The 19,633-nt window shown below is 50.6% G+C and overlaps 1 protein-coding gene across 2 annotated transcripts; it reads right to left on the bottom strand.

The window, feature by feature from the left end:
- Window positions 1-10: 10 nt before the first annotated feature.
- mtif2 (mitochondrial translational initiation factor 2) lies at window positions 11-18,407 on the bottom strand. 2 transcript variants are annotated; one of them, XM_056410909.1, is made up of 14 exons: window positions 18,298-18,407; window positions 14,157-14,317; window positions 13,912-14,035; window positions 9,400-9,571; window positions 9,137-9,297; window positions 7,626-7,802; window positions 7,230-7,369; window positions 6,964-7,088; window positions 6,674-6,878; window positions 5,426-5,678; window positions 2,972-3,112; window positions 2,725-2,889; window positions 1,957-2,097; window positions 11-266 (listed from the first exon to the last, which is right to left on the bottom strand). In XM_056410909.1, exons 2-14 carry the CDS (start codon window positions 14,313-14,315, stop codon window positions 97-99), a joined length of 2,133 nt encoding a protein of 710 aa, XP_056266884.1. In that variant the 5' UTR covers window positions 14,316-14,317; window positions 18,298-18,407; the 3' UTR covers window positions 11-96. The 2 variants fall into 2 exon arrangements, with proteins under 2 accessions (XP_056266884.1, XP_056266885.1); XM_056410910.1 differs by lacking the exon at window positions 18,298-18,407 and adding an exon at window positions 18,070-18,279.
- Window positions 18,408-19,633: the final 1,226 nt, after the last annotated feature.

Genomic DNA, 19,633 nt, shown 5'->3' with positions numbered 1-19,633 from the left:
ACCAGACGAGTCGTGTTGCAGATGATTTATGTCCAACAAAGACGATTACACTTAAATATCACGTTTACACCGGAAGCAGAGGATGCTGGGTAATGTTCAGAAGCCGGGGTCCCAGGAAGTGACCTGCGCCGCCTCCAGCTCCTCGAAGCACACGATGACATCACCGACCCGGAAGTCCACGCCGCCCTCGGCCGAGACGCCGCACTCCATGCCCGACCTCACCACCTGCACCTCGTCTCTGTGGTGCTTCAGCGTGGACAGAGACCCTGAGGAAGAGGAGGAGATGAGGAACACGAAGAGGAAGATAAGGACACGAGGAAGATGAGGAACACGAGAAGAGGAAGGACACAAGAAGATGAGGAACACGAGAACAAGAGGAACACGAGAAGAAGATGAGGAACACGAGGAGAAGAAGAACACGAGGAGAAGAAGAACACAAGAAGAAGAAGAACACAAGAAGAAGAGGAACACGAGGAGAAGAAGAAGAACACGAGAAGAAGAGGAACACGAGGAGAAGAAGAAGAACACGAGAAGAAGATGAGGAACACGAGAAGAAGAAGAAGAACACGAGAAGAAGAGGAACACGAGAAGAAGAAGAACACGAGGAGAAGAAGATGAACACGAGAAGAAGAACACGAGAAGAAGAAGAACACAAGAATAAGAAGAATACGAGGAGAAGATGAGGAACACAAGAAGAAGAGGAACACAAGAAGAAGAAGAACACGAGAAGAAGAGGAACACGAGAAGAAGAGGAACACGAGAAGAAGATGAACACGAGGAGAAGAAGATGAACACGAGAAGAAGAGGAACACGAGAAGAAGAGGAACACAAGAAGAAGAAGAACACGAGAAGAAGAGGAACACGAGAAGAAGAGGAACACGAGGAGAAGAAGATGAACACGAGGAGAAGAAGAAGAACACGAGAAGAAGAGGAACACGAGAAGAAGAAGAAGAGGAACACGAGAAGAAGAAGAGGAACACGAGGAGAAGATGAAGAACACGAGGAGAAGAAGAAGATGAACATGAGGAGAAGATGAAGAAGAACACGAGAAGAAGAGGAACACGAGAAGAAGAGGAACACGAGGAGAAGATGAGGAACATGAGAAGAAGAAGAGGAACACGAGGAGAAGAAGAAGAATACGAGAAGAAGAAGAAGACGAGGAGAAGAAGAGGAACACGAGAAGAAGAAGAGGAACACGAGGAGAAGAAGAAGAACACGAGAAGAAGAGGAACACGAGGAGAAAAAGAGGAACACAAGAAGAAGAACACGAGGAGAAGAAGAAGATGAACATGAGGAGAAGATGAAGAACACGAGGAGAAGATGAGGAGAAGATGAAGAACACGAGAAGAAGAGGAACACGAGGAGAAGAAGAAGAGGAACACGAGAAGAAGAGGAACACGAGGAGAAGAAGAACACGAGAAGAAGAGGAACACGAGGAGAAGAAGAGGAACACGAGAAGAAGAAGAGGAACACGAGAAGAAGAAGAGGAACACGAGGAGAAGAGGAACACGAGGAGAAGATGAGGAACACGAGAAGAAGAAGAAGAGGAACACGAGGAGAAGAAGAAGAACACAAGGAGAAGATGAGGAATACGAGAAGAAGAAGAAGAGGAACACGAGGAGAAGAAGAGGAACACGAGAATTAGAAGATGAACACGAGGAGAAGATGAAGAACACGAGGAGAAGATGAAGAACACGAGGAGAAGAAGAAGAGGAACACGAGGAGAAGAAGAAGAACACAAGGAGAAGATGAGGAATACGAGAAGAAGAAGAGGAACACGAGGAGAAGAAGAGGAACACGAGAATTAGAAGATGAACACGAGAAGAAGAAGAGGAACACGAGGAGAAGATGAAGAGGAACACGAGAAGAAGAAGAGGAACACGAACACCAGGTCCAGGTCCAGGTCCTGGTCCTGGTCCAGGTCCAGGTCCTGGTCCTGGTCCTGGTCCAGCTCACCCTCCCAGACGGTCTCTGGGCCGCGGGTCAGCCTGAACCGGAGCCTCCGGTCCAGCTGACCCTTCTGGACCCGGCAGCCGGCCACCGGAACCTTCTTCTTCCCCACGGAGACGTGGAACATGGAGAGGACCGCCGCTTCCCCTGGGGACACTTCCTGTTAGACACCACTTCCTGTTGGACACCAAGGACTCGCACCACTTCCTGTGGGACTCACACCACTTCCTGTGGGACCCACACCACTTCCTGTGGGACCCACACCACTTCCTGTGGACCCACACCACTTCCTGTGGGACCCACACCACTTCCTGTGGACTCACACCACTTCCTGTGGACTCACACCACTTCCTGTGGGACCCACACCACTTCCTGTGGACTCACACCACTTCCTGTGGACTCACACCACTTCCTGTGGGACCCACACCACTTCCTGTGGGACTCACACCACTTCCTGTCGGACCCACACCACTTCCTGTGGACTCACACCACTTCCTGTGGACCCACACCACTTCCTGTGGACTCACACCACTTCCTGTGGGACCCACACCACTTCCTGTGGGACTCACACCACTTCCTGTGGACTCACACCACTTCCTGTGGGACCCACACCACTTCCTGTGGACTCACACCACTTCCTGTGGGACTCACACCACTTCCTGTGGACTCACACCACTTCCTGTGGGACCCACACCACTTCCTGTGGGACTCACACCACTTCCTGTCGGACCCACACCACTTCCTGTGGACTCACACCACTTCCTGTGGACTCACCCACGACGCGCTCCCCCCTGCGGGGCGGCAGCCGGCTGCTCAGCTCGTCCTGCAGCTCGTGGATCAGCCGGTAGATGACGCTGTGCAGCCGCAGCGCCACGCCGCGCCGCGCCGCCAGCTGCTGCACCGCGCGGCTGGCGGCCACGTTGAAGCCGTAGATGGAGCCTGTGGAGGGAGGCGGGGTCAGAGGGGTCAGAGGGGTCGGGGGGTCAGAGGGCTTCCCATCAGGCTCGTGGCCTCCGCTCACCTGTGAACATGGCGGCCATGTCCACGTCGTTCTCCGACACGTCCCCGATGCCGAAGTGTAGAACCTCCAGCTCGCACTGCTGCTGGGCGTCGTAGCCATCGAGGACGGCCAGCAGCGTCTCCACAGAGCCGTCCACATCCCCTACAGGTGTTACAGGACAGGTGTTACAGGACAGGTGTTACATCACAGGTGTTACAGGACAGGTGTTACATCACAGGTGTTACATCACAGGTGTTACAGGACAGGTGTTACAGGACAGGTGTTACAGGACAGGTGTTACAGGTGTTACAGGACAGGTGTTACATCACAGGTGTTACATCACAGGTGTTACAGGACAGGTGTTACATCACAGGTGTTACAGGACAGGTGTTACATCACAGGTGTTACAGGCAGGTGTTACATCACAGGTGTTACAGGACAGGTGTTACATCACAGGTGTTACAGGACAGGTGTTACAGGACAGGTGTTACATCACAGGTGTTACAGGCAGGTGTTACAGGACAGGTGTTACAGGCAGGTGTTACAGGACAGGTGTTACAGGACAGGTGTTACATCACAGGTGTTACAGGACAGGTGTTACAGGACAGGTGTTACAGGACAGGTGTTACAGGCAGGTGTTACATCACAGGTGTTACAGGACAGGTGTTACATCACAGGTGTTACAGGACAGGTGTTACATCACAGGTGTTACAGGCAGGTGTTACATCACAGGTGTTACAGGACAGGTGTTACATCACAGGTGTTACAGGACAGGTGTTACAGGACAGGTGTTACATCACAGGTGTTACAGGCAGGTGTTACAGGACAGGTGTTACAGGCAGGTGTTACAGGACAGGTGTTACAGGACAGGTGTTACATCACAGGTGTTACAGGACAGGTGTTACATCACAGGTGTTACAGGACAGGTGTTACAGGCAGGTGTTACAGGACAGGTGTTACAGGACAGGTGTTACATCACAGGTGTTACAGGACAGGTGTTACAGGCAGGTGTTACATCACAGGTGTTACAGGACAGGTGTTACATCACAGGTGTTACAGGACAGGTGTTACAGGCAGGTGTTACAGGACAGGTGTTACAGGACAGGTGTTACATCACAGGTGTTACAGGACAGGTGTTACATCACAGGTGTTACAGGACAGGTGTTACATCACAGGTGTTACAGGACAGGTGTTACATCACAGGTGTTACAGGACAGGTGTTACAGGACAGGTGTTACATCACAGGTGTTACAGGACAGGTGTTACAGGCAGGTGTTACATCACAGGTGTTACAGGACAGGTGTTACAGGACAGGTGTTACATCACAGGTGTTACAGGACAGGTGTTACATCACAGGTGTTACAGGACAGGTGTTACAGGACAGGTGTTACAGGCAGGTGTTACATCACAGGTGTTACATCACAGGTGTTACAGGACAGGTGTTACATCACAGGTGTTACAGGACAGGTGTTACAGGACAGGTGTTACAGGACAGGTGTTACAGGACAGGTGTTACAGGCAGGTGTTACATCACAGGTGTTACAGGCAGGTGTTACATCACAGGTGTTACAGGACAGGTGTTACAGGACAGGTGTTACAGGCAGGTGTTACAGGACAGGTGTTACAGGACAGGTGTTACATCACAGGTGTTACAGGACAGGTGTTACAGGCAGGTGTTACATCACAGGTGTTACAGGACAGGTGTTACATCACAGGTGTTACAGGACAGGTGTTACAGGACAGGTGTTACATCACAGGTGTTACAGGACAGGTGTTACAGGACAGGTGTTACATCACAGGTGTTACAGGACAGGTGTTACAGGCAGGTGTTACAGGACAGGTGTTACAGGACAGGTGTTACATCACAGGTGTTACAGGACAGGTGTTACATCACAGGTGTTACAGGACAGGTGTTACAGGACAGGTGTTACAGGCAGGTGTTACATCACAGGTGTTACAGGACAGGTGTTACATCACAGGTGTTACAGGACAGGTGTTACATCACAGGTGTTACAGGACAGGTGTTACAGGACAGGTGTTACAGGACAGGTGTTACAGGACAGGTGTTACAGGCAGGTGTTACATCACAGGTGTTACATCACAGGTGTTACAGGACAGGTGTTACATCACAGGTGTTACAGGACAGGTGTTACATCACAGGTGTTACAGGCAGGTGTTACAGGACAGGTGTTACATCACAGGTGTTACAGGACAGGTGTTACAGGACAGGTGTTACAGGCAGGTGTTACAGGACAGGTGTTACAGGACAGGTGTTACATCACAGGTGTTACATCACAGGTGTTACAGGACAGGTGTTACATCACAGGTGTTACAGGACAGGTGTTACATCACAGGTGTTACATCACAGGTGTTACAGGACAGGTGTTACATCACAGGTGTTACAGGACAGGTGTTACAGGACAGGTGTTACATCACAGGTGTTACATCACAGAGCCCTGTGATGTCTCGCCGTACCTTTGATGACGAGCGGCAGGTGCGGCCCGTCTCTATGCGTCCTCTCGCTCGGCCTGGAGGAGAACCTGTTCTTATTGGCTCGGTACAGCGCCGCCTTCCTCTGCCTCCAGCTCAGGTGCGTAAGCCCCGCCCTCTCCGCCCGGTACTCGTCCAGGTGCAGCGCCTGCTTCAGCTCGATGGCGCTCTGCTCCTCCTGCAGCTTCTCCTGCTCCTCCAGGTAACTCCTCCACTCCACCACCTCCCTCGCCCGCTTCTGCTCCACACAGGCATCAACACAACAACAACAACAAACAAATGGTACGGCATCAACACAACAACAACAAACAAACAGGCGGTACGGCATCAACACAACAACAAACAAACAAACAGGCGGTACGGCATCAACACAACAACAACAAACAAACAGGCGGTACGGCATCAACACAACAACAACAACAAACAAACAGGCGGTACGGCATCAACACAACAAACGGTACGGCATCAACAACAACAAACAAACAGACAACAGACAGTCAGTCAGTCAGTCAGTCAGACAGTCAGTCAGTCAGTCAGACAGTCAGTCAGACAGTCAGTCAGTCAGTCAGTCAGACAGTCAGTCAGTCAGTCAGACAGACAGTCAGTCAGTCAGTCAGACAGACAGTCAGACAGACAGACAGTCAGACAGACAGTCAGTCAGTCAGTCAGTCAGACAGTCAGTCAGACAGTCAGTCAGTCAGTCAGTCAGTCAGACAGTCAGTCAGTCAGACAGACAGTCAGACAGACAGACAGACAGTCAGTCAGTCAGACAGACAGTCAGTCAGTCAGTCAGACAGACAGTCAGACAGACAGACAGTCAGTCAGACAGACAGTCAGTCAGTCAGTCAGACAGGCAGGCAGACAGTCAGTCAGTCAGACAGACAGTCAGTCAGACAGTCAGTCAGACAGTCAGTCAGACAGTCAGTCAGTCAGACAGACAGTCAGTCAGACAGTCAGTCAGTCAGTCAGACAGTCAGTCAGTCAGTCAGACAGACAGTCAGTCAGTCAGTCAGACAGACAGTCAGACAGACAGACAGTCAGACAGACAGACAGTCAGTCAGTCAGTCAGACAGTCAGTCAGACAGTCAGTCAGTCAGTCAGTCAGTCAGTCAGACAGTCAGTCAGTCAGACAGACAGTCAGACAGACAGTCAGTCAGTCAGACAGTCAGACAGACAGACAGTCAGTCACACAGACAGTCAGTCAGTCAGTCAGACAGGCAGTCAGCGGGTCACCTCTGACTCCACCTCCAGGAGCACCTCTCCGGCTGACGGCAGCTCCCTCCAGCCCACCACCTGCACCGCGGCGCTCGGCCCGGCCTCCGGCACGGCGCGCCCGTTCTCGTCGAACAGGAAGCGGACCTTGGCCCAACTCGTCCCCGCCACCAGAACGCAGCCGCGCCGCAACGTGCCGCGCTGCACGATCACCGAGGTCACGGGCCTGAGGGCAGAACCACAGGACCAGTTCCAGAGGTCATGGAGAACCAGAGGGACATGGTACCTCGAGGTCATGGAGAGGTCCTCACCCTTGGCCTTTGTCCGTGCGGCTCTCGATGATGAGTCCCTCCACGGCGCCGCTCGGTTCTGCCTTCAGCTCCAGAACCTCGGCGAGCGCCACCGTGGCCTCGGCCAGAGCCAGCAGGTTGTCACCCTGGAACACAACGACGCCATCGTCTAAAACAGACTTCTATACAACCAGAGGAGCCCCCTGGTGGCCAGGAGAGAGAATGCAGCTCTAACACATGAAGCAGAGACTTCTATACAACCAGACGAGGCGCCCCCTGGTGGTCACCTTGAGGGCGGAGATGTGGATGGCCTGCACGTCTCCTCCGAACTCCTCACAGACGACGTCGTGCTCCAGCAGCTCCCGTGTGACCCGGTGGGCGTCGGCTTGAGGTTTGTCGCACTTGTTGACCGCCACGATGATGGGGACTGAAACGCAGAGCAGAGGACGTGGGCGGGGGCCTGGGACCAGGGGGCGGGGGCCGGGGACCAGGGGCGGGGGCCGGGGCGGGGCCGGGACCAGGGGCGGGAGGCCAGGGGCGGGCCTGGGGGGCAGGGGCCTGGGGCCAGGGGCCTGGGACCAGGGGCGGGGCCTGGGGCGGGCGGGGGCCTGGGGCCAGGGGCCTGGGGCCAGGGGGCGGGGGCCTGGGGGGCGGGCCGCTGCTTCTGCGGGTGGCGTTCTTACCGTTGGCCCTCTTGGCGTGCTGGATGGACTCCACCGTCTGGGGCATCACGCCGTCGTCCGCCGCCACCACCAGAACCACGATGTCCGTGGCGCTGACTCCGCGGGCCCTCATGGAGGAGAAGGCAGCGTGGCCCGGGGTGTCCAGGAAGGTGATCCGCTCCCCTGAGGGCAGCTGGACTGAGACAGAACCACAGGGAGACCTTCAGAACCACGAGACCAACAACATCAGACAAGAACTTATTATAAAACCTACAGGTGGACTAGACCCTTCACCTGGACTAGACCCCCTCGTGGACTAGACCCCTCGTGGACTAGACCCCCTGTGGACTAGACCCCTCGTGGACTAGACCCCCTCGTGGACTCGACCCCTCGTGGACTAGACCCCTCGTGGACTCGACCCCTCGTGGACTAGACCCCCTCGTGGACTAGACCCCTCGTGGACTAGACCCCTCGTGGACTAGACCCCCTGTGGACTAGACCCCTCGTGGACTAGACCCCCTCGTGGACTCGACCCCTCGTGGACTCGACCCCTCGTGGACTAGACCCCTCGTGGACTAGACCCCCTCGTGGACTAGACCCCTCGTGGACTCGACCCCTCGTGGACTAGACCCCTCGTGGACTAGACCCCCTCGTGGACTCGACCCCTCGTGGACTAGACCCCCTCGTGGACTAGACCCCTCGTGGACTAGACCCTTCACCTGGACTAGACCCCCTCGTGGACTAGACCCCTCGTGGACTAGACCCCTCGTGGACTAGACCCCCTCGTGGACTAGACCCCTCGTGGACTCGACCCCTCGTGGACTAGACCCCCTGTGGACTCGACCCCCTGTGGACTAGACCCCCTCGTGGACTCGACCCCTCGTGGACTAGACCCTTCACCTGGACTAGACCCCCTCGTGGACTAGACCCCTCGTGGACTAGACCCCCTCGTGGACTAGACCCCTCGTGGACTAGACCCCTCGTGGACTAGACCCTTCACCTGGACTAGACCCCCTCGTGGACTAGACCCCCTCGTGGACTAGACCCCCTCGTGGACTCGACCCCTCGTGGACTAGACCCCTCGTGGACTCGACCCCTCGTGGACTAGACCCCTCGTGGACTAGACCCCTCGTGGACTAGACCCCTCGTGGACTAGACCCCCTCGTGGACTAGACCCCCTCGTGGACTCGACCCCCTCGTGGACTAGACCCCTCGTGGACTAGACCCCTCGTGGACTAGACACCTCGTGGACTCGACCCCCTCGTGGACTAGACCCCCTCGTGGACTAGACCACCTCGTGGACTCGACCCCTCGTGGACTCGACCCCCTCGTGGACTAGACCCCCTCGTGGACTAGACCCCCTCGTGGACTAGACACCTCGTGGACTCGACCCCTCGTGGACTAGACCCCTCGTGGACTCGACCCCTTCGTGGACTCGACCCCCTCGTGGACTAGACCCCCTCGTGGACTAGACCCCTCGTAGACTAGACCCCTCGTGGACTAGACACCTCGTGGACTCGACCCCCTCTTACCCAGAAAGGCCCCGATGTGCTGCGTGATCCCTCCGGCCTCTGTGGAGGCCACCTGGCTCCTCCTCAGACCGTCCAGCAGGGTGGTCTTACCGTGGTCCACGTGGCCCATGATGGTGACCACTGGGGGGCGTGGGGCCAGGAGAGACGGGTCTCCTAGAGGTCTGAAGGGTCAGAGGTCAGAGGTCTGTTATTCTTGATCTCAAAATGTTCTGCTGTCCTCTCCTGATTGGATGGACATTAGGTCACGTGACGTGTCTTCTTACTTCCTGTGGACGTCCCTGTTGGGTTTCACTCGGCTCTCGCTCAGCTTGGCCCACCTGAACTTCATCCCCGACCGGGTCACCACCTCCTTGACCCACTTCTCCTCCAGAACAGAGTCCGGCTCCAGAGAGTCCACATCCAGGGAGGTGTTCAGCAGAGCCTCCAGGATGTGGTCTGGAGACAGGAAACACATTCATACACGCCATGCTACAAAGACTCAGAGCCTTCATACACGTTTCAAGTTTCAAGTTTCAAGTTTCAAGTTTTTATTGTCACATCCCCTTTTATACAAGTATAATCGGTTCGTGAAATTCTTATGTGCAAAACACCCGACAGCAGTAGCAGACTAAAAAAAGAATAAGAATGAGAATAAACTATACAATATCCACACACAAAAAAAAGAAGATACAAGATACAAAGACTCAGAGCCTTCATACACGTTAAGATACAAAGACTCAGACTCAGCCTTCATACACATTAAGATACAAAGACTCAGAACCTTCATACACGTTAAGATACAAAGACTCAGCCTTCATACACATTAAGATACAAAGACTCAGAGCCTTCATACACGTTAAGATACAAAGACTCAGAACCTTCATACACGTTAAGATACAAAGACTCAGCCTTCATACACATTAAGATACAAAGACTCAGAGCCTTAATACACGTTAAGATACAAAGACTCAGAGCCTTCATACACGTCAAGCTACAAAGACTCAGAGCCTTCATACACGTTAAGATACAAAGACTCAGAGCCTTCATACACGTCAAGCTACAAAGACTCAGAGCCTTAATACACGTTAAGATACAAAGACTCAGAGCCTTAATACACGTTAAGATACAAAGACTCAGAGCCTTAATACACGTTAAGATACAAAGACTCAGAGCCTTAATACACGTTAAGATACAAAGACTCAGAGCCTTAATACACATCAAGATACAAAGACTCAGAGCCTTCATACACGTCAAGATACAAAGACTCAGAGCCTTAATACACATCAAGCTACAAAGACTCAGCGCCTTCATACACGTCAAGCTACAAAGACTCAGAGCCTTCATACACGTTAAGATACAAAGACTCAGAGCCTTCATACACGTCAAGCTACAAAGACTCAGAGACTTCATACACGTTAAGATACAAAGACTCAGAGCCTTCATACACGTTAAGATACAAAGACTCAGAGCCTTCATACACGTTAAGATACAAAGACTCAGAGCCTACATACACGTTAAGATACAAAGACTCAGAGCCTTCATACACGTTAAGATACAAAGACTCAGAGCCTTCATACACGTCAAGCTACAAAGCAGGGCTCCAGACTAACTTTTTTAACTAGGAGCACAGTGGCCCCTAACTTAAAATTTTAGGGGCGCAAGCAGAAAATTTAGGAGCGCACACTATAAATCGACTTGCAAAGTTTTCCCATCATTTTTACTGTATTACTGATAAATAATTTGACAATATACAATCTTATGCCTGTTTGCCTTCATGAACTGCAAAACATTCACAACAGAGAACTCTTCAGAAGTTACTGTATTGAGTTTAAACATATTTTAAGAGAAAACATACCTTGAGCATGTGCATGTTGCACTTCGATGTGGCCAATCAAAACATTTATTGGTTTCTAGAGATGCACCGATCAGGTTTTTGGTGCCGATCACCGATCACTGAAATCAGTATCTGCCGATCCGATAATACCGATCACCGATCACGGTGTCGATTGAAGCATTCTATTTATTGTGTAGCATTATTGCTATGAGGACTATGAGGAAATACATATATAAAGCAACTCAAACATTAAAGAAATTACCGATTTCTTTAAACATTTAGGACTTTTACTTTGAAAAATGTCCTAATTGATACATTAAAATAGTTTGATTGCTATTGTAGGGGATTTCAGATATGTATGGAACACATCTGCATTATTCATTTCCTGGAACTCTTGGGGAAATCTATATACAGGACTTTTCTTAACATACAAAAGTCTGATTTATTTTTATAAACTCTTCCTTGGTACAGTAAAAATGTTTTAATGTTAGCATAATTTAAGCTAAATCTCAGAAACGATCTCTAAAGATACAAAATCAGTTCATTGTTTACTTTTATATGTTCGTGTATGATTTGTCGACATCTTATTTTGAAAAACGGATGTTGTTTCACGTGGTTTTTCCCGCTAACTTTGCAAAACCGGATGTTGTCACTTAAATCCTTCCGCTAACTTTATCAAAACCCTCGCGCGCTCCCGATGGAATGTGTTTACCGTGAACATCAGTCTATAGGGGCAGACATGTGAGAGTCGGCTGAGTCGACCCAGAGATTCAATTCGGGGGACGGGGACGCCGCTCGGTGGTGAGGATCCCCTCGTGGACCTCTCACTCTGCGGCCCTCGCCGGGCGCATCGTCTCTGTTGCGATGCGCCTCTTTTAACACATTAGCCTATAACCCCCCCTCACACACAGGCCAGCCTTCTTCTTCGGTTTTCGTCTCCTTTCTTCTTCTTCTGGAGTTAATGTCGGTTAGCAAACCAGTCATTCAGGCATTACCGCTAACTATAGTGGGCTGAAGTGTAGAACAAGTTTGTCAGCAACAAAAATATTTAATAACAAACAAACAAAATCTGCTAATTTACTGGTCGCGCATGCGCGAGTTGATGAAAAATGTACTCGCACTGTGTCTAATTTTAGGCGCAAAATGCGACCATTTGGTCGCAGTCTGGAGCCCTGCAAAGACTCAGAGACTTCATACACGTTAAGATACAAAGACTCAGAGCCTTCATACACGTTAAGATACAAAGACTCAGAGCCTTCATACACGTTAAGATACAAAGACTCAGAGCCTTCATACACGTCAAGCTACAAAGACTCAGAGCCTTCATACACGTTAAGATACAAAGACTCAGAGCCTTAATACACGTTAAGATACAAAGACTCAGAGCCTTAATACACGTTAAGATACAAAGACCCAGGGCCTTAATACACGTTAAGATACAAAGACTCAGAGCCTTCATACACGTTAAGATACAAAGACTCAGAGCCTTCATACACGTCAAGCTACAAAGACTCAGAGACTTCATACACGTTAAGATACAAAGACTCAGAGCCTTCATACACGTTAAGATACAAAGACTCAGAGCCTTCATACACATTAAGATACAAAGACTCAGAGCCTTCATACACGTTAAGATACAAAGACTCAGCCTTCATACACATTAAGATACAAAGACTCAGAGCCTTCATACACGTTAAGATACAAAGACTCAGAGCCTTCATACACGTCAAGCTACAAAGACTCAGAGCCTTCATACACGTTAAGATACAAAGACTCAGAGCCTTAATACACGTTAAGATACAAAGACTCAGAGCCTTAATACACGTTAAGATACAAAGACCCAGGGCCTTAATACACGTTAAGATACAAAGACTCAGAGCCTTCATACACGTTAAGATACAAAGACTCAGAGCCTTCATACACGTCAAGCTACAAAGACTCAGAGACTTCATACACGTTAAGATACAAAGACTCAGAGCCTTCATACACGTTAAGATACAAAGACTCAGAGCCTTCATACACATTAAGATACAAAGACTCAGAGCCTTCATACACGTTAAGATACAAAGACTCAGCCTTCATACACATTAAGATACAAAGACTCAGAGCCTTAATACACGTTAAGATACAAAGACTCAGAGCCTTCATACACGTTAAGATACAAAGACTCAGAGCCTTCATACACGTCAAGCTACAAAGACTCAGAGCCTTAATACACGTTAAGATACAAAGACTCAGAACCTTAATACACGTTAAGATACAAAGACTCAGAGCCTTCATACACGTTAAGATACAAAGACTCAGGGCCTTAATACACGTTAAGATACAAAGACTCAGAGCCTTCATACACGTCAAGCTACAAAGACTCAGAGACTTCATACACGTTAAGATACAAAGACTCAGAGCCTTCATACACATCAAGCTACAAAGACTCAGAGACTTCATACACGTTAAGATACAAAGACTCAGAGCCTTCATACGTCTCTCGGCGTGTTCTTCAGCCCTCTGAGAACGTTCCATCTTTATCGGTTTCACTTCGTTCTTCAACAGATTTGAAGTCGATTCGTTTTGTGGGAGGAGCCAGTAAAAGTACGAAAAAGCCCAAATTGGCCGAATTACTGTAGCGCCCCCTAGTGTTTGAACTCAGTGTGTGCAGGCTACAGGATGCAGGATGCAGTCCGGAGTGATTAGTCCCAATAGTTTGGAAGTGATGAGCATTCAAAAACAAGACACGCCCCTCAGAGGTTTCTTGGTCGATATCTCCGAATAACAATTAGATATCGCAAAGCTTTTGAGAACTTGAGGTGATGGAACTTCAATTATGATCCACAACAAGTTTGGTCTGAATCGGACCGACGTGTTTGTAATTAAATTCAAAATGATGGAAAATCTAAGGAGGCGGAGCTTCGGGAGGCGGCGGGCAGCCATTGTTCCCCGAGGACAACAGTTTAACGGATCTTACCGAAGTCTTTGTTCATGGCCGCGGCGAGGGCCGCCGCCGTCATCCGCTGCCTGATCTCCACTTCCTGTTTGTCCACTTTGGCTTTGACCTTCAGGTTCTTCTGATCTTTCCTCTGACCTTTGACCTGAAGACATGTCCCAACGTGTTGACATTGGTTTGATGCGTTTGACATTCAGATCTCATCCGACAGATGTTTTCGATGACATCACCGGCAGTTTGAGATCGGCCAATAGAAGTCAGCTCACCTGTTTGGAGGCGAACTTCCTGTTGTGTTGACAGGTGAGCTGGGGGGCGGAGCTTCGAGCAGGACAGAGGCTGGGCAGAGACAGGAAGTTGTTGAGCAGAGCCGGGTCGGCGTGGAGGAGCCGGCGAGCGCCCCGCATCACTGATGACATCACACTCATACCTGCAGAGGACAGGGGAGGCCCTCTCTGATTGGTGCTCCACAACAACCAAACTCAAACACCAGAATCTCAACGTGAAGACTAAACATCTCCGTGGGAGACCTTTCAAAATAAAAGACAGGAAGTTCAGTCCGTGTTGACGCTGTGGTCCCAGGACGAGTCCTCTTCCCTCTTCACGAGCTTCAGGCGTCTCCTCGGTACAACACGAGTCACAGCAGCTCCAAGTGGACCGAGTGCAGAGCCCTGTGGCACACCGCAGGGGGCGGAGCCTCATGTCTGGAGCACTGAGGCACACCGCAGGGGGCGGAGCCTCACGTCTGGAGCACTGAGGCACACCGCAGTGGGCGGAGCCTCACGTCTGGAGCACTGAGGCACACCGCAGGGGGCGGAGCCTCATGTCTGGAGCACTAAGGCACACCGCAGGGGGCGGAGCCTCATGTCTGGAGCACTGAGGCACACCGCAGTGGGCGGAGCCTCATGTCTGGAGCACTGAGGCCCACCGCAGGGGGCGGAGCCTCATGTCTGGAGCACTGAGGCACACCGCAGTGGGCGGAGCCTCATGTCTGGAGCACTGAGGCCCACCGCAGGGGGCGGAGCCTCATGTCTGGAGCACTGAGGCCTTCTCCAGGTAGACCGTGAACCCAGAGTCGAGGAACCCAAGACCCTTGAAGTGGACATTAGTGGTCCTGGTGGAGGGTCATCACGGAGAACACCAACACGGAATGGGTACGTCTCCACGAGTCTCTCTGAGCAGCAACAGCAGCAACAACAACAACAACAACACTGAGGTGGAGTGACGATATCTTGGGACTCACAGTTCAGTTTAACCTGCAGCTGCCAAATCAATATCAACCAACCTTCGGTTGCAACAGGTGAACCACGTGACGCAGCTCCTCCACCTGCTCACCTGAGACACAGGTGTCCGGTTGATTAGTTAGTAGGAGCACAGGAGGTTGAGCTCCCGCAGGTGCTCTTACCTGCCGGACCTACGCAACATGTCATTCAGAGCTACTAACTCTCACGGTTTCGCCGTGTGACACACGCTTTTGCATGTTTTCACGCCACACAACCAATTTCTCACGGCAAAAGAAATTCTGGTTTTGGGCCGAGGCGCGTTGGTTTCTTTTCAAACTCTGCGACGATAGATGGCGCTAAGGAGCGCATCTATAAACCTATTCGCTGCATAGACATCCTATTTACCCCAAAGAGTCGCGGAGTCAGCAACAGAAGAAGATTTTCAAACCGACACAACGAGCAGAGACTACGGTGTGTGAATGCAGGGCTCTCAAGTCTCACGCATTGAGCGGGACAGTCACGCATTTCGGTCTTACGTCACGCACTCCCGCCACACATCGTATTTCTCACGCTGAAAAAACTCTCGGCTATTTAATGTTTTAATGTGCCGCCAACATGAGCTGCCCTCACCGTGGAGGAATCAAGCGCTCCCCTGGAGTTCTGCTGTGAGGTGCCACTTATCAGCCAATCAAAAAAAAGAAAGGGGCTACACAATATCCAATCAGAAAAAAACTTATCTGTTGTATCTGGGAAGATTTAATCCAGCAACCAATGAAAATAAAGCATCCTGGATAGAGATGTCACTCTTGCCTGTCTTCAAAACTTGAGAGCCCTGTTAATGACACGTGGTTCAATTAAGTTCTCACTCTCTTAAACTTTAAATCTTGAAATAATGTGTTGTGTTTGTGCGTGTGATTTTGTGTGGTGATGTAAACTCAGCTGTCATAACAAGCAGCAGGAGAGCACCTTGTTAACCTCTTGGTATCCTGCATGCTCAACACATCAGAGCATTGTTTGTTAAGGCTGCCCACAGAGCATTTATCACTTTATTTGCAGGCCTAGGAAAAGGACCCTCTCAACAATTTTCCAAACAGCACTTTGAACAAGTAAAATGTATTATAAAGAATTTAACATAAAGACAAGACATTTGTGCAATAGAATTAGGCATGTTTTTGTAAATGAGAGTAGAGTTATTAAAAAACATTTTAATTCTTTAAGGTAGCAAAGATGCCTCGTAAAAGACATTTGCCAGGCCAGAATGCAGGGTACAACATGGGTACAACATGGGTACAACATGGGGACAACATGGGGACAACATGGAGACAACATGGGTACAACATGGAGACAACATGGGGACAACATGGGTACAACATGGGGCAACATGGGGACACCATGGGGACAACATGGGGACAACATGGGTGCAACATGGGTACAACATGGGGCAACATGGGGGCACCATGGGGGCAACATGGGTACAACATGGGGACAACATGAGGACAACATGGGGACAACATGGGGACAACATGGGGACAACATGAGGACAACATGGGGACAACATGGGGGCAACATGGGGACAACATGGAGACAACATGGGGACAACATGGGTACAACATGGGTACAACATGGGGACAACATGGGGACAACATGGGGACAACATGGGGACAACATGGGTACAACATGGGTACAACATGGGTACTACACGGGTACAACATGAGGACAACATGGGGACAACATGGGGCAACATGGGGACAACATGAGGACAACATGGGGGCAACATAGGGACAACATGGGGACAACATAGGGACAACATGGGTCCAACATGGGGACAACATGGGGACAACATGGGGCCAACATGGGGACAACATGGGACAACATGGGGACAACATGGGGACAACATGGGGACAACATGGGGACAACATGGGGACAACATGGGGCAACATGGGGACAACATGGGGGCAACATGGGGACAACATAGGGACAACATGGGGACAACATGGGTCCAACATGGGTACAACATGGGGACACCATGGGGACAACATGAGGACAACATGGGGACAACATGGGGGCAACATGGGGACAACATAGGGACAACATGGGGACAACATGGGTCCAACATGGGGACAACATAGGGACAACATGGGGACAACATGGGTCCAACATGGGGACACCATGGGGACAACATGGGGACAACATGGGGACAACATGGGTACAACATGGGGCAACATGGGGACACCATGGGGACAACATGGGGACAACATGGGTGCAACATGGGTACAACATGGGGCAACATGGGGACACCATGGGGACAACATGGGGACAACATGGGTGCAACATGGGGGCAACATGGGTACAACATGGGGACAACATGAGGACAACATGGGGACAACATGAGGACAACATGGGGACAACATGGGGGCAACATGGGGACAACATGGAGACAACATGGGGACAACATGGGTACAACATGGGTACAACATGGGGACAACATGGGGACAACATGGGTACAACATGGGACAACATGGGTACAACATGGGTACAACATGGGTACTACACGGGTACAACATGAGGACAACATGGGGACAACATGGGGACAACATGAGGACAACATGGGGGCAACATAGGGACAACATGGGGACAACATAGGGACAACATGGGGACAACATGGGTCCAACATGGGGACAACATGGGGCCAACATGGGGACAACATGGGGGCAACATGGGGACAACATGGGGACAACATGGGTACAACATGGGTACAACATGGGGACAACATGGGGACAACATGAGGACAACATGGGGACACCATGGGGACAACATGGGGACAACATGGGGACAACATAGGGACAACATGGGGACAACATGGGTCCAACATGGGTACAACCAGTGGTGTAGTCCAGGGTATACGCCGGTATACCTGCGTATACCCACTTATTTTTCAGTCAGCATTGCGTATACCCACTTCTCAATCACCGCTGGTGCCTGGTGCGCATTATTTATAAAACAGGGCTCTTCAATAGGCGTCCAGCGGGCCGAAATGTTGGTCACCCCCGAAAAAATCTCACTCGAAGGTTTTTTGAAAAGTTGGCAGCTCTGTGTCATTGAGTCTGGCGCGAGGACACGTTTGTTCGGCTCAGAACGCGTCAGAGGGCGCGCGGACAGGAGCAGCTCGCAGGTGACGGGGTCTCACCTGTCGGTCACGCGCTTCTCCGTTAGCTCATCCTGAAACGAGCTCCTGCTCATCTGCTGCTTCAGTTTCACCGTGAAGTCAGACACAGCGCCGCCATGACAGCTGCTCTCCGGGACCGGGTCCGCTGCAGTCCGACAGCGCCCCCTGCTGGTCTGGAGGCGCCTGACGCGCTGGTCCTTCCTTTGCTAGCTCCTTTAGCATAGGAAACAGGTCCTTCCTTTACTAGCTCCTTTAGCATAGGAAACACAGGTCCTTCCTTTACTAGCTCCTTTAGCATAGGAAACACAGGTCCTTCCTTTACTAGCTCCTTTAGCATAAGAAACAGGTCATTCCTTTACTAGCTCCTTTAGCATAGGAAACACAGGTCCTTCCTTTACTAGCTCCTTTAGCATAAGAAACAGGTCATTCCTTTACTAGCTCCTTTAGCATAGGAAACACAGGTCCTTCCTTTGCTAGCTCCTTTAGCAGAGGAAACACAGGTCCTTCCTTTGCTAGCTCCTTTAGCATAGGAAACACAGGTCCTTCCTTTACTAGCTCCTTTAGCATAGGAAACACAGGTCCTTCCTTTACTAGCTCCTTTAGCATAGGAAACAGGTCATTCCTTTACTAGCTCCTTTAGCATAGGAAACACAGGTCCTTCCTTTACTAGCTCCTTTAGCATAGGAAACAGGTCCTTCCTTTACTAGCTCCTTTAGCATAGGAAACACAGGTCCTTCCTTTGCTAGCTCCTTTAGCATAGGAAACACAGGTCCTTCCTTTGCTAGCTCATTTAGCATAGGAAACACAGGTGCTTCCTTTACTAGCTCCTTTAGCATAGGAAACACAAGTCCTTCCTTTGCTAGCTCCTTTAGCATAGGAAACACAGGTCCTTCCTTTACTAGCTCCTTTAGCATAGGAAACAGGTCCTTCCTTTGCTAGCTCCTTTAGCATAGGAAACACAAGTCCTTCCTTTGCTAGCTCCTTTAGCATAGGAAACACAGGTCCTTCCTTTACTAGCTCCTTTAGCATAGGAAACACAGGTCCTTCCTTTACTAGCTCCTTTAGCATAGGAAACACAGGACCTTCCTTTGCTAGCTCCTTTAGCATAGGAAACACAGGTCCTTCCTTTACTAGCTCCTTTAGCATAGGAAACAGGTCCTTCCTTTGCTAGCTCCTTTAGCATAGGAAACACAAGTCCTTCCTTTGCTAGCTCCTTTAGCATAGGAAACACAGGTCCTTCCTTTGCTAGCTCCTTTAGCATAGGAAACAGGTCCTTCCTTTGCTAGCTCCTTTAGCATAGGAAACACAGGTCCTTCCTTTGCTAGCTCCTTTAGCATAGGAAACACAGGTCCTTCCT

Source organism: Pseudoliparis swirei, unplaced genomic scaffold (genome assembly GCF_029220125.1).
Source record: "Pseudoliparis swirei isolate HS2019 ecotype Mariana Trench unplaced genomic scaffold, NWPU_hadal_v1 hadal_29, whole genome shotgun sequence".
In the NCBI taxonomy this organism is placed as follows: domain Eukaryota; kingdom Metazoa; phylum Chordata; class Actinopteri; order Perciformes; family Liparidae; genus Pseudoliparis; species Pseudoliparis swirei.
The sequence above is the reverse complement of the archived record's forward strand: the minus strand, read 5'-3'. Positions and strand labels throughout refer to the sequence as shown.